Consider the following 16,387-nt stretch of genomic DNA (forward strand, 5'->3'; position numbering starts at 1 on the left):
CTCTTGATTTTCCCTCTTTTAAAAAATTTTGTATTTAATATTTTTCTATATCATATAAATTTAGATGCACTAGTTTTTGGACTGTTATCATAAGTTATTTTGTTAGATGAGCTCCAGATTTGGCTTTAGTACTGACTAATCTAATGTATATGCACAAATATAATATTGTATATTGTATAGCTTCCTATTAAAAATATTAATTAGGTTAAAGGGGTGTACTTATATATGCTTAGCATTGTATATTTAATACATTTTCTAAATTTGAGTATATATATATATATATATATATATATATATATATATATATATATATATATATATATATATATATATATATATATATATATATATATATATATATATATATATATAAATCACAGACAACTTATTGATAAATGCCTGGAATGTAAAAGGTAAACACCCCACAAAATATATCAGAACAAATAAATAAAAAAAGCAGTCAGTTGTGATGAAATGGTTTGCAGGCTTACAGAAGCGCTGGTGTCCTTGAAGGCTGAGAGATTTCAAAGAGGAACTGAGGGTTCAAAGCGTGTACGGTGTCCTTCTCAATCAGATTGACTGCTACTTTAATCCTCTGCTCTGTATGTGCACGGCATACTGGAAAAATATTGGAGGTCATTGTCTGATTTCCTTCCTTGGATCAATCACAGCATCGTTTTTTGCAACTGGAAATTAATATTGTGTAACATATATAAAATATATACAGTATTATTACCATACTGACAAGCTACAATACTGTGTATTGGTTTATCATATATTAATGTTTAGAGTTAACACATTTTTAAATAGCAGAAAGATTATGAAGTAGCCTACAATAGGTGATACTTTACTAGTTTTCATTATTAAGCATTAATGTTTTAAAGACATTAAGCATTAATGTCTACATTTGATTTATGTTAATGTTGGATTTAAAAATAGTAATATAATACCAATAACAATTAACAATGCCTATGAGTAGGCCTTTTAAATGCTTTATAAGAGTTTAGAAAAATTTGCTTGAAAATAAATAGTCAAAGCCTTTATGAACACAATTGTGAATACAGCAATATGAATGGACCTATTCTTACAGGGTACTGCAAGTACTGTAACATAATTATTATTCACGGTATTTTAAAACGGCCACGATCATCATAACCTTATATATAGTGTTATTAAATATCCACACGTCTTCTCGTAGTGTTTAATTCAGTATGTTCTCTTTTAAACTTTACAAGAATGACATGAGACAATATATTTACTTCAGATTAGATAGAGTATACAGTGTTGCTTCCTTCTAAAACATCTTTTTTTTCTGTTTTTTTTTATTATAAATATGTACAAACTTAGTACAAGAGAATACATCTCACAACAAATATGAACAAAACAAAAATAAATAATATAAAATGAGAGAAATTATCTTAGTAATACAAAGTATAAATAAATGCCAGGGGTAAAGAAAAAAAGGTAAGATAATATTAATTCACAAAAACACTTTATTCAATCAATTGAAAGTTACTTAATGCTTCAAATGTTTTTTTTGCATTTCTGTTTTTAATATTACATAATGTAGTACCGTTTTGTTTAATCTCCTTTATAAAATGTTCAAAATTTGGCTTAGCTTTGGCCCATTTCTTGACATGAATATGGTATTTTCCAAGTAATGTTATCAGTTGTATAAGAAAATATGTAGTACTTTTTGAATCAATTCCATCTTGTACTAAAGCAAATATGACATCCCCAATTTGTATTTGTGTACCAAATGTCCTCGAAATAAAGTTAGAAGCATCAATCCAAAATAGTCTTGACTATACACATTGAAAAAACAGATGAGTAACAGATTCTTTAACCATACCACAAAAATCACAAGTTTTCTCTATCCACTCCAAACCGTTCAAATAACTCTTTTACAGGATAAATTCTGTGTAAGATTTTAAAAGATACCTGTCTAACTTTATTACTTATAAAAAACTTATTTGCTAGTAACCATACTTTCTTCCACTCAATGTTTCCAAATTTTGATGACCAGAAGACTGTTAAAGATGGTAAATGATTCTTTTTTAATACATTTCTAATATATCTATTACTACATTTATCTTTAACAATGTTAATATCACCAATAAATAAAACATCATCACTTGTCTTTGGCTGTTGGTCCACATTGTGCATGGAATTACGCAACAGTGATACAACTTTACTTGGTATTGCATCAAAAATAACAGCATGGGTTTTTGGTTTTACAGGGACTTTACATTTTTTAAGGAATTCTGAGTATGACAAAAGCAATCCATGTTCATCAAGTAATTGACTGACTGTAAATATTCCATTGTCATACCACGATTGAATAAATATAGACTTCCTTTTGTACAAGATATCTTTATTATTCCAAAGAAAATACCGATGAAGTGCAAAATTATGTTTATAGACCAACTGCCAAGCCAGCAATGCCTGCCTATGAAAACTTGCCAATTTAATTGGGATTTTGTCAATAGAGAAGTTACATTTTAAAAGAAAATTTATGCCACCCAAAGAGTTAAATATAAAATTCGGAAAGATATTCCTCAAAGTTTCTTTATTCTAAAACATCTATCCAGGTCTCCATGAAAAGAGAAACACGTAGACGATCCATGTTACACACGAAACGTGTAGAAACTATTTTCTTCTTGCAAAACACTGCTGCCATCTAGCGTCACAACACAAGAGAAATACGTGTAAAATGGCAGTTCTCTGAGGAGTACCAAACAATGACTGAGTAGATTCAAATATTAAAGAGGTAAGACTTGTTTAATCTGAGGTAAAAGTACAGCAAATACAAAGACATATGAAATTTAACGGACTTATTCTGTACAATAGCATAAGTAGTCTTTGGAATATATCAACAAAATCCATTATATGAAGTACCACATTATACATGAAATTAATTATTGTCAAAGCTTATTTTAAAAAAAAACGATCTGAATATGATAAAATATAGAACATATCAATGACACATATACTAAAACAATATAAAAAAATTATGATGAAGTACCGAACATTAAAAATACTGAACTTCTGAATGTGAAAAGAAAAAGCTGTTTAAAAGGTTTACAGTACTGATTCAAAAGTAGTTTGAAAAGGCAATACGTATGGTAAACATTGCAATTTTATATACTTTGTCAACTGTTAATCAGACTGGCATGATTTTAAGATAATACACTAAAAACTGAAAATGCACTTACTCATCTTCAAGTACTTTCAAACCTTTATGAGCTTCATTTTTATGTTGAACATAAAATAAGATATTTTGAAGAAGGTTAGAAACCTGTAGCCATTGACATCCATAGTATAAAAAACAAACAAATATAAAAGTCAAAGGCTCAGCATTCCACAAAATATCTTCTTTTGTTCTACAGATTTGGAAAAAGTGAAGGGCAAGTAAATGAGAGAATTTTCATTTTTGGGTGGACTACATCGCATCCGGAAAGTATTGAAAGCGCTTCACTTTTTAAACTTTTTTAAACCTGAAAAATCACAAGAACATAAGTATTCACAGCCTTTGCTCAATACTTTGTTGATGCACCTTTGGCAGTAGTTACAGCCTCAGGTTTTTTGAATATGATGCCACAAGCTTGGCACACCTGTTCCTCTTTGCAGTACTTCCCAAGCTCTATCAGGTTGGATGGGAAGTGACGGTGTACAGCAGGGCCGGAGTGGGACTCCTTTTCAGCCCTGGAGTTTCAAGCCTTAGACCGGCCCACCTCAGTTCACGTCTGACTTTATTAAAATAAGGACATTTCCAATTCAGTTTCTAATGACACTATCACGTCCTTTTCAAGGACTCAGCTGCTTTAGAACTTCAACTGTTTTTCATAAATATGAGAACATTAAAGGGTCGCTAAATCTTCAACACTATTCTTTAAAATAGTGTGTACTTTCAATGTGTACTTTTTTCACATTGTCATTATGAGGTATCGTGTGTAGAATTTTGAGCAAATGAATTAATTTAATCCATTTTAAAATAAGGCTGTAACAGAAAAATGTGGAAAAAGTGAAGAGCTATGAATACTTTCCGGATGCACTGTATCTCTTTAGGGAAACAGTAAATACTGACACAACTGAAATGCTTACTCTTAAATTACAGACAGCCTAAAAAAAGCATTAATCATTCAAAATCCTGTGTATGATTGTCTGGGATAACACTATAAATAAAGATAATATGAATGCCACGATATCAATTTCTCATAACTGCCATGATACTTGAATTATTTGTTGGCTATTTGTGAGACTCAAGGATCTGCAGGATGAGTTCATAGTTAAAGTTTCATATGACGGAGAGTATATTTGTTTATTGTGTCAGAGCTCTACAGTGCGGAGGTGTCCCCGTGGAGACACAGAGCCCAAGTTATGGAGAACACACTCTGAGGCCTCCATTACACTCCCACAACACGACCAGTGCGGCTTACCAGGGTGTCCTTTATGACCGTGTCCACAACCCTGAAACCCCCCTGAACACACACAAACAGCACTAAGTATTACATCCAATGACATGCATCTCTGTTGACATTATAAACATAATCACCAATCAGATTCCTTTAGACCTGCTAGTAAACTCAAGAAACTCTTGCAAATTCAGTAACAAAAAACAAAGTACACATAGCATTTAAGGATGAGATACTTTTAGGAGATTCTAGTTTTTGAGATGCCAGGAATAAGCAGAATTTCTCCAGACAATTTTTATATTTGCATAATAATCATTATTACAAAATCAAAAGCAGTAAGCAACATTAATGGAGTCTGTTGTATTATTATACCCAAAAGAGTTTACATTTTTAGCCTAAAGGCAGACAAATCAGACGTGACAAATTAAACAAAAAAGAAACTTTCTTGAAGTTTATATGAAATTATTTTAGAAGTCAGGAGTCAGGAATGGGATGGGGATGGGGATGGGGGACACTAAAAATGTTTGAGATCCACATACATTAAGGGTGCTTTCACACTTGGTTTAATTGCCTGGTCACAACTCAAGTTCGATTTACCCCCCTTGCCAACTTCTTGGCTGGTTTGTGTTCACACAGTCTTTTTTCATTCTAAACCTCGGTACGTTTGCGTAATTGAGCTACTGTTGTGTGTACAGCTGTAGTTAGGTGACGGCTACAAAAGCAAATGTGTCAAAATGGAAAGACATTTGCACATCACAGTGTTTCTGCTTTTGCTGAATCTTTTGGTTTTGGTAAGAAAGAGTGACCTGCGTCTATCTGCCGCAAAAATACTAAAAATGTCAGAACATACTGTGATGTCTGCAGAAGCTGTTTTTGGATGAAACAAGCAGACATTATCACTGTGTGTGCACTGGGTCAGTGCCGCTTGTCACCACGAATGAATGTTATGAAAACTAAAGTTTGTTGTACAGTTGGCGGTTCACTTTGGCATTTGCGGTATTTGTAAAGTTACAAATTACAAATACTCAAATGACTGTAACGGAGGAGTTTTACTAAGTAATTTACTAGGTAGTTTTAAAGATGTGTACTTTTACTTTCCTTTGTGTACATTTTTACTCCTGTATCAGTACTGCCCTATTTTCCTTCAACCTGCAGTCACTTCTTTATTATTTCTTGTCTATGGGGATTAGAAAAATCAGTCCTGTAATTCCTGTCCAATCAAATTGCACATAGAAGTTAAGAGATAAATCGCACCATAATGAACTACGTCAAGACGTGGGCAACTATAATTGCAGCAAACTGTTTGGAAGCATTAAAAGTGTCCAAGAAGATGTCCTAAATCTTTACGCGCATTGACCCAGAGACCTTTTAGATGCATGTCACTGATGAGAAGATGACTGATGTTTACTGTATGATGACCGAAATGGCCTTTAACACCCAGCAGGTACAAGATGTCAACATGACATCAGATTGACGTTGTACCCCCACTTCGTGGGGACGTTACATTTTGTTTGGAAATGAAAATCGGGTTGATGTCTGAGCTAAACGTTAGGCCGACATCAATGTCCAACGTCCAACTTATAATCAATCCAATATCAAAGTCTAATGATGTTACAGCTTGACGTTGTGTGGACGTTACCACTATGACGTCTATCAGACATTGGATTTTAGTTGCCATAGCTGATGAATAAATGTCAGTATTTGAAGTCAATGTAACGTTGGTTTAAGATGTTGGCTCGACATTGGATTTTGGCCAATTTCTAAAGTGTTCAAGTTAAAATCAACCAAATATCAACGTCATTTCATGTCGTTACTGAACATCAAAAAAACGTTGTCCTTAGATGCTGGCTAGACATTGAATTTTGGTCACCTGACATTGCAACCTAAATCTAATCTAATATTAACGTCTTATGACGTTGTGTGCCTGCTGGGCAATAACTAAATGCACTACAGAATGTTGTGTTTACACACATCCACAAATTACATGTAAATGCATCAGCTTTTCACAGCGTAATACTCACTACTCCTGAGTACTTTTGAAAGGGCTACTTTTTACTCATACTTTGAGTAATATTTACAACAGATACTTTTACTCTACTCGCACTACATCTTTAGGCAAGTAATGGTACTTTTACTGGAGTACTCTTCAGTACTCTTTCCACCACTGGTTATTTGGTACCATTGCATTCATATCAGAATTGAATCGGACCAGAGTTCGCATGAACCATACCCCAGACCATCTCTTTCAGGTGGACTTGGATACAGTTCGTGGGTGTGCACCCGAATTCAGAAGACATTGTTTACACTAGCTAAACTTACCGTGCTTCGATGTCAAACGAACCTGGGTGCAGACCAAAAGTGCTAGTGTGAAAGCACCCTAAAAGACCACTTGTAAATTCAGTTTCTCTAGATTTAACAGGTATTAGTTTAAATATAATATTTATATTTGCTTCATTCTATTAAGGTCTGATAACATTTCTTTCACATTTCAAAGAAATGTTTTGTCATTTAGAGCATTTATTGCAGATAAAATGACTACTGATGGGAAAAACAAATGATTTTATTTGTTGTGATTGAAAATCAGTATAATTCTACTAAATATGGAAATTCTAAACTCTTCTGAAAAAAAATTGTGGCAGATTGTTTTTTTATTTTACGCAAAAAACAAACAAACCAACAAGGAAACAGAAGTTTAAAAAGTAAATTACCCTTTTTCATTTTAAATTGGGAAGAAACGTCACCTGTAGTTGTTCACCTGTAAAATATGTTTGTTTTTTTCCCAAACACACAGCTTTAAATCCAGAGAAGCTGAGAATTTCAAGCGGTCTCGTAATTTTTTCAATAGCTTTTAAAGACTGCTAAAGTACCTGGCATGGTCCCTGTACAGCCGCAGCGAGCCTCTTTACTGCCCCCACTGGAGCAGAAGGAACAGCAGTGGAAGATACCACGGTGACGTCTTAACTTCCTCTTTACATTCAGCACAAATGGTGATCCCTAGAAACCAAAGATTATCAGTCTAGCATCACTGCTTTATAAAAGCATGAATAATTATTTAATAATAATATTAATTATTATTATTTCATAACTATTATTAAACACAGCCGTATTGTTTTAAGAGGACATGTACCTGGACGTGCTGTGCTTTAACACAGACCCACAGTGAGTAAAGTCCAGCCTCAGCAGGGCTGTAGGACACACAGTAGGAGCCGTCACTGTTGTCCACCACAGACGCCTCTATACTGCTGAAATATGATATGAAAGAAGAAATCCACCGTCCAAACAATGTTATAATTTCATCTCAGATCCAGATGATGTGCAGTATTTTGACTGCATTTCGTCTGCTCTTTCTTCTTGGTTATTTGTTGATTTAAAACACACTCTAATTGTAATTACTACAGCAAAAATCTTAATTCTTACTTTTGAACTGTCATTAACGTATCTGAAAGTGTATTTTTCATACTTCAGAATGGTTTGACAATCTCCAGAAAGGAAAACTTTTCATAAAAAGCAAAAAAATAAATTAAAAAAATTTAAAAAATTAAAAAAAACACTCAGGAAATTGATTTCCACTATGGAAAGACTAACCTTGACACTCTGAGTAACATTATGTGGGGCCTCCAACATTTAAGTGTGGCTGAAACATTCGAGATTTGAATGTGCACAGCAGACAAGATAGTCGCAGCGGAGGTATAGTGTGCAAAGCCATTTGTGTGTTAAAAACATCAACAACAAAAAAATTGCATGTCAAAAAAGGCGGAGTTACAGAACACACCCACCAATTGTGTAATCGCCACAGACCAATGGAAGAAATTCGAAGCTCAAAATGAAAAATTTTCTACCGAGAGCTGTTCATTTGAACTCAATGTTAAAATCAATTTAAAACAAACTTCCCTACAAGCAGATTTTGATCAAAATTATGCCATTTCAGTTTGTTCTTCAATTTTGTACATCAAGTATGAAGGCTTCAATAAGTTATAACAGCTGTGGTCATTTAAAATAACACGTATATGACAGCTTTGAGCAGAATCCCGGAAAATAAACCTTATAACTCTGATCAAAGAATGACATGTTTAGTGTACTCCGCATGTTTCGGAACAACCCAGTCGATGTACTGGGATGAAAGCACTTGTCATACAAGACAAATAGTTGAAGCAACAGGTAACATCCGGCGTTCCTCATGGATTAAAGCGCATCGTTCTGTCCAAGCTTTGATATAAATCAGTAATGACTTAAAGGAAAGGGCACTAGAGGGGCCAATCCGAATTAAACGGGGGCCAATAACCCTCTGGCCCCACCCCTACATCCGCCCCTGTGTATAACTAGTTTCAGGCTATTCACAATAGTTTTTTTTCCTTTTAGGGGACACTCTTCATGAATGATAATATGCAAAAAGCACAATAAGGACACTTTTACTTATATAAGGCATAATCTCAAAAGAAAAAAAAAGCATATTTAATTTTTTAAAATCTGAATTAGGAAGTATCGGCGTTTGGTATGCTTCATGCAAGTAAAGATTAATGTAGTATTGTTAATTTTTCCATATCCTCACCAGCCCTTCCTCTCCTTGTGGACTATGCTGATCAGCACAGGGTCTCCACCTCGGCCCATCTGCTCTCCTGAAGAGTCCCTGCAAACCACAGTGAACTCGCCCCGCTGACCTTCACAACCTCGCTCCACACCTGTGAGTGATTCACACCAGGACAAACATGTGAGTGGACAGAAGAGCCACATTCTTCTTCATTAGAAAGAAAAAAAGAAGAACCAGTTATGATACTTTGGTTAAGAACTGTGATGTTAGAAAAACTAAATAATTAATGCACGGATTATTTTAAAAATGCATAAGGAAAATAACTGGGTGAATTTTTAGAAAAAAGACTGGATTTTTCTTTTAAATGGTTGGTGGTTATACATTTAACTTACATTTGTAACAGGCTTCCAGTGTCATTACTTTCCAGTTATTTTACCCTCAAAGAAACACAATCTTTACCTAGTTCCTAATGCTGTTTTTTTTTTTCATAGTAAATTGGTATCTGGGGTCGCCACAGCGTAATGAACCGACAACTTATCCAGCATTTGTTTTATGCCGCAGATGCCCTTCCAGCTGCAACCCATCACTGGAAAACACATACACACTTATTCACACACACATACACTACGGACAATTTAGCTTACCCAATTCACCTGTACCACATGTCTTTGGACTGTTGGGGAAACCGGAGCACCCGGAGGAAAGCCACGCGAACGCAGGGAGAAACTCCACACAGAAACGCCAGCTGACCCAGCTGGGGCTCAAACCAGCGACCTTCTTGCTGTGAGGCGACAGCACTACCTACTGCGCCACTGCGTCGCCCCCGGTATTTGTTATTGTGTTACTTTAATTTACTATCAAAATAACGAACACACACTGGTTTGTAGTACCAGTTTTACCGTCTTTTGGTTATCGTGCAAAATTATCTGGCATCCTAAAGAACATAAAAGCTGCAGTGGAGTGTCTGTGCTTCACATTAGTGCTTTACGCATGAGGTAACAAAGAGCAATTTCTTGTTTTCAGTCATAGTGGAATGAGCACAGACTGCACACTCTCCTCCTGAGGCGAACCTGTGTGTTTCACGCTGGGACAGAGCTGATACAGTAAGTGGCCCTTTTGTAATGACGCTCCAACTGCAGCAGGAGTACATAAAACTGTGGAGTCGTCATGGTAGCCAGGAATGTTGTCTGCTGTTTACCCTAGTGTCATGCCCTAGGCCTTTGGTTAGTGTGTGTTTGTATGTTTTTGTATGTCAGTGTGTATGTGTGTGTGAGGATGTAGCCGACAAAAGCGGATCTATTATCTGACTTCCAGACTGCAGATCCTGTCACACAATCTGGACCTTTTTCTGGGGAATGTGCAGCAAACCAATGTGTATTCAACAAACAGCTTACAGTTCCAGAGTAAAGGCAACAGTTCAAACACTTGCAGCACACAGTTTCACGAGTAATGCTCTGGATTCAAAACTGACTTATGGCTCAATATGGAGAAAGAAAATGAAAAATGACAGTGAATATACAGTATTAGCCTCAAATGAAGCAGTTCACTGAGAATTTCATTACCATGACATTATCTCATGCAGCATACTGTACAGTAAAATGTGAATAAAAAAAATAAAAATTTTCAGTGTCAGTGTGGAAATCATGGATTTACTACTGCATTAAACGAATGATTAATACATGATTTTCACATTTTTAAATGACCTTTAAAGTCCCCAAGAAATCAAAACTAATCATATGATTTTGTTAGCTTACATTACTAGTTTTGTGCTGAACAATTCATCTGTGCATGTCGTTAAGAAAATGTTTTGCCTTTGTAATCTTTAGTTGAAATCTGAAAATGCACTTTCTGTTTGTTTTCAGTTAATTTATCAGATGATGTGGTTTTGAGGTAATGGCCATGGCTAACGCTGCTCCAACTGTCAGTTTTGACGACAGGTGTCTGTTAGGTTGTGACAACTCTTCTAAAACCCCTTTCCTGATCTTTCTAAATGAAATGCCTTCTTTATTACATCCATTCAGCCTGCGGTAGAAAAAATAAGATACGCCCACTGTTTGCTCATTTAAAACTTTCTCTAGGAACTGCGTCACAATACGAAAAGAATAACGATTGCAGCTTCAGGTACTTGGGGACTTAAAGATCTTCCTCTATGTCATGCCCACTATGACAAAACAGCTCATTTTCAAACTAAATAAATAAATAAATAAATAAAAATACTATAATTTAAATAATTAATTTCAGAGATTTGTAAATATATATATATATATATATATATATATATATATATATATATATATATATATATATTACATTTAGTCATTTAGCAGATGCTTTTATCCAAAGCGACTTACAAATGAGGACAAGGAAGCAACTTACACAACTATAAGAGCAGCAGTGAACAAGTGCTATAGACAAGTTTCAGGTGTGTAAAGTCTAAGAAGCAAAGCATTAGTAATTTTTTTATTTTTTTATTTTTTGAGAGAGAGTACAGTTAGTATATATATATAGTATAGTATAGTGTATATATTGTATATATATGGCAATTTATTTTAGGCATGTTTGCCTTTTTTATGATAGGATATTTGATATTGACACAAAGTGAAGTTGGAGAGACAAAGAGGGAAATGGGATCGGGAAAGGTCTGTGAGTCTGGACTTGAACTCATGAAGCCCACAGCACAGTTGTACCACATGTCGGCGAACTGACCACTAGCCAATACTGAACACAGCAAAAATGCTGATAAAAACGACAAAATCCAAATCTATTTTTAAAATAACTTTGACTGGATTTGACTGAAAGAAGAAAGTCATATACACCCCTAGGATGCCATAAGAATGAGTGGTCACAATTTATTTTGATGGTCCGTTTGTTAAATTTAAGTTACATCGCATCTACATACCAACTAATTCTCATTAGTTTATAAATAGACTTTTAGGTTGGGGTTAGTGTTAATCTAAGTTGACATACTTGCAAAGATTCTTATATTTAGTTAAATGTCTGTTGAAGGAGCAGTAACAACAGATATTAAATAGACAGTCTACTAATACTCAAATGGACCATCAAAATAAAGTGTTACCAAATGAGTAAATCACAAGATTTTTTTTTAGGATGAATTAACCGCTTAAAGGGCCCTGAACCCCCCCCCCCTCTTTCAGGTAAGTCTACCTCAGAATATTTTCAAAAAATGCTACATGATGGGCGTGGTGTGCTGTGAGTAGAGGGAGGAGTGGGCGTGGCTGGCAGAGCAGGGGAAAAAGAGGGGGGAGAGCAACTGTCAATTGGCTCACCAGCTCAAGACAAAAAATATATAAAAATCTGACACAAAACATGAGGAGATGCCTGATTTTATAGTGTAAAAACATAAAATGCAAAGAAATAAACAGTAAGTAATTGAATACACTGTTACATATACAATAGGCTATTCGTAATTTCATATAATTTTTTAGCGCTACATCACCGATTTTGATCCTGCCACAATAATTTTAAACCCGGAAGATGAATTTAACTGACAAAAGCTCAAAATTATTTAGTTTTGCCCACAATTACATCTAACAGGTGCTAACGCTGTCTTAATTAATGCTCAACACACTTAATTAAGATCTCAAAAAAAGTACTTGAGGTTTTCTTGAACCTTTAATGACAGAACAAAACTCTCACCTTCTCCCTGAACAGAGCACTTGCTGGGGTCCACAGTCTTAGCATGTATGGCTCCTACCACAGGAAACCCCTCCACCTCTCCAGCACTCTCCTCAGGAAGAAAACAGATGCTGCTGGCATTATCACTGGCCACCGTCGATGGCTGTGGGTCAAATCCTGACTCCACGAGGTTCACCAGTCTCCTCATAGTGACGCCTTTGGCACTGAGGATTTCAGCATCTGAGCCACACGTGAGCAGTCGCTCTGTGAACTCCACCCCACCGCGCACATCAGACAAGGCCTGTTGCAGCTGAGCCTTCTGCAGATGAAGCTGATTCCTGCGCTGCGTCCTCAAGTCCTCCAGCGAGCGCAGCAGCGAGCAGCAATGAGCCTCCACCGCGGTGGCGTAGGCCCGAGCAAACGCTCGAATCTCACCCGCCAACGTATCAGTCCGGGCCTGCAGCGCCACTTGGGACGTATCCACCCGTCTCACAGACTCCTCCAGACGAGCCAGGCGAGGCTTTAAGCTCCTGACAAGCAACTCCCTGATGCGATCTCCATATTGGCTGATGACTTCATGAGCAGAGCTGCAGTGGTGCTCACGGTGGAAAGTGGCTGCACACTCCAGGCACACAGTGAGGTCGCAAGGCTCACAGAAGAGACGTAACTCCTGGCCAGGGTGTAGAGAGCACAGGACGGGCCTGGTCAGACGACCCTGAGATTTTAGCTCCTTTAGGGTCTGGATGGAGTGAGATGAGGTCCTCTTCTGTCTCCTGCAGGGATGATATGTATAATAGGGTTGATCATGTTGGAAAGAAAATAAAATGTAACACCACCGCTTTCTAATCTATTTGCTATTCTAAATGTTTTATATTTTAAAAAATCTGACATATGAATCTTAGGGATTCCCACAGACACGCACTCTATTTGTAGTGGCATTTGAAGTACCAAACCAGTTAGTTATCACTAATGTGGAAACACCATGTTTATTATTAGCGGATGTTACTTGTCCCACTGTGTTCACAGGCTTCATAAAATACCTTTATCTTTATCTCTATAATAATAATAGTGCTGATAAGTAATGATAAGTTCAATTATTACCACATCATTGTACCTTTTCAGTATGCTATCAAAGCTATTTAATGAACAATATCAAGATGGTAGCATTGTCTACAAGAAATGCTCAAGTATGACTGAATGTGATTAAACTGACTGAAACTGACTAGGCTTACTCTATTTGGCGGTCAGTATTTATAGTGTAATAAATAAATCGATGTAAAGTAAATATTGAATCTAATACTCTTTTATCTACTGTCTATCCTGTCTTCTTTATATGTATTTTTATAAAAATAAAGGTGTTACTGATCTTGTAACACTAATATTACTTTTCTGTTTTCTTGACAATTTTACCTTATGAAGGGAAAATTCCACAACACACACTGTCTGTCCCTATAGTATTTAGATATTTATTCATTTTTGTTAACGTAAGGTGCATATTACTAACTAAAGTGTACAAATCAATATAAAAGAAAAAGTATAAAATTGGAGTACCATTGTAGTTACATTTTTGTATCTTCAGAGCGTATGTTAGCATATTAGCTATATATTAGCACTCTTAAAGCACATATTAATGTGTTATTCTACATGGACACCTTCTCTACTCTTAACTACTACTATAACTACAACTATCTTCCTTATTACCAATAAGGTTTTATTAAGTGTTTATTGAAGAAAATAACATGTCCATCCATCATTTAAACTACTATCATAATTGATTTATTTATAAAATTAGCTCAATTTATTTAACAAAATATAACAAAGCTGAAATGCGTAAGGCGGTGTTCACAAAGGACACATGCTCAGGACAGCCATTTCTGACCATTCAGGGTGTAATGTTACATCTGAAGATTTTGAACGACCATAAAACTTGACCTTTAACTCAAAATTGTACAAGGGCATCCTATTTAAATCCTATTCAACAGCTGTCTCCAAAACTACAAGTATGTAATCCTTTTGAATAAGACATATTACAATTAGTCTCATTTTCATTGTAATGTGACCAACAGATTCCCCCATGGCGTCATGGGATATTCAGGTGGACACTGGATGTGCACTTCAGAAATGTTGACAAAGTATTTTCCACACTGTTTTATGAATACTTTGAATTCAGAGATGCTACTTTCATATACGGTTTTTAACGTAACGAAGTAAGGATGTATGCATAATTAGATCAGATGTAGCCACTGTTTTGTTGCAGGCATAATGTGGCTAATAAAAGTGCTACACAAAGTGCTTCTGGAAATTTTACAGTTATTATATTAGCTTACACAACTGTTATTACACTTTACTAACCTTCAAAAGCATTAGTTTAAAAAGATGAAAGTATTGATTGTGTTAAATGTATTTAGAGAGACAATTTAAAGGCTGTTTATGTGTGATTCATGTATTAAAGGACCTATTACGCAAAATCACATTTACAATAGGTTTAAACACAGTTGTGTAGCAACAGTATGTAAATATGACTAATTTCTAATAGTAAAAATGTATTATTTAATTTTTTTATAATCACACTTGATAAACACTGCTGAAACACTTTGACTGACATTCTTTCTTTGTACATGTCATCAGAGGGGGAAAGCCCCTCCCAATAATGACAATCTTTCCCTCGTTGACAGTAAGTCTTGTTTTTAATCTGCCACTATACTGACACATAGGCGTTTGTAGCCCCGCCCTGTTTTGAAAAAGGGCACAATCTCATTTGAATATAAAGCGACAGTCACCAAAACAGCACAATTTGGATCAAAGCCTAAAAAGGCCCATTTCACAGAGTCATAAAACATTACTTGTGTGGTACTTTGTGCTGGGACTTCACATACACATTCCAGGGACATCAAAGACTTGTTTAACATCTTGTAAAAAGGGACATAACAGGTCCCCTTTAAGGATGCAGTTAAAGGGTTTAATGTTGCAGTTAATGATTTTTGCATTGAGAGCCAATGGTAGTGAAAACTGCTACATTCAGTTTTAGAATCAGGTACATTATGGGTGAGTGAATTGTGAAATTATTTTGATGAGATTATTAACTGTCCTTTTTACATTTGAGCTAAAGACATATAGCCAGGTTTGATTGCTTGGGTGAGTAAATCAGTCAGTGATAAACAAACTAACCTGTGGGCCTGACTGCAGAAGTCGCAGAGATTGACACAGCACACCTCACAGCGCTTCCCCGCGTCGCTGTCGGTGCACAAGTCGCACAATACACTGTTGTTCACCAGCAGGGTCTCCGTGAAAACCTCGTCCAGGGCAAGGTGATCAGTGGTAAGTCCATCCACACCCGACGGCGGCAGATCCACCTCTGAATCGCACTGGGGACACAGGATTGTAGAGCCAGAGCCAGAGTTGTCCTCACCGGGCGAGCGTCGGTCCCCGTTGACGCGACGCACCGAGAAGGGCTCGAGCTGGCGAACGCAGTCTGCGCAGAACGTGTGCAGGCAGGGCAGGATTTTAGGCTCTCGGTACATCCGATTACAAACCCCGCAGACCGCTCTGGACTTCTTCACGCTGTCCCCATTACTTTTACTCTGTGCAACTTCTCGCTTCTCTTTACAAAGTGACATATTTTAAGCTAATTTAACAAAGTACTTTAAAATGGCTGATCGTCTTCAGTAGGACAGCAGTATTCTAGTTTTGTTGATGTTTACTAAAAAATGTAGCTCACACCAAACTTTGAGAAACTTTCTCATGTTATTTGAGAACGTGTATCGCCGTCCAATCATGTTACGCGTACAAGCTTGGGGGCGTGTCTTGA

The 16,387-nt window shown here is 36.1% G+C and overlaps 1 protein-coding gene across 2 annotated transcripts; it reads right to left on the minus strand.

The window, feature by feature from the left end:
• Positions 1 to 1,577: 1,577 nt before the first annotated feature.
• trim45 (tripartite motif containing 45) lies at positions 1,578 to 16,317 on the minus strand. Of its 2 annotated transcripts, none has more exons than XM_056465846.1 (6): positions 15,748 to 16,317; positions 12,601 to 13,352; positions 8,965 to 9,094; positions 7,543 to 7,654; positions 7,283 to 7,409; positions 1,578 to 4,481 (listed from the first exon to the last, which is right to left on the minus strand). In XM_056465846.1, the coding sequence occupies exons 1-6, from the start codon at positions 16,194 to 16,196 to the stop codon at positions 4,330 to 4,332; spliced, it is 1,722 nt and encodes a 573-aa protein (XP_056321821.1). In that variant the 5' UTR covers positions 16,197 to 16,317; the 3' UTR covers positions 1,578 to 4,329. The 2 variants fall into 2 exon arrangements, with proteins under 2 accessions (XP_056321821.1, XP_056321820.1); XM_056465845.1 differs by having other exon boundaries at positions 7,543 to 7,657.
• Positions 16,318 to 16,387: the final 70 nt, after the last annotated feature.

This window comes from Danio aesculapii, chromosome 9 (genome assembly GCF_903798145.1).
Source record: "Danio aesculapii chromosome 9, fDanAes4.1, whole genome shotgun sequence".
In the NCBI taxonomy this organism is placed as follows: Eukaryota; Metazoa; Chordata; class Actinopteri; order Cypriniformes; family Danionidae; genus Danio; species Danio aesculapii.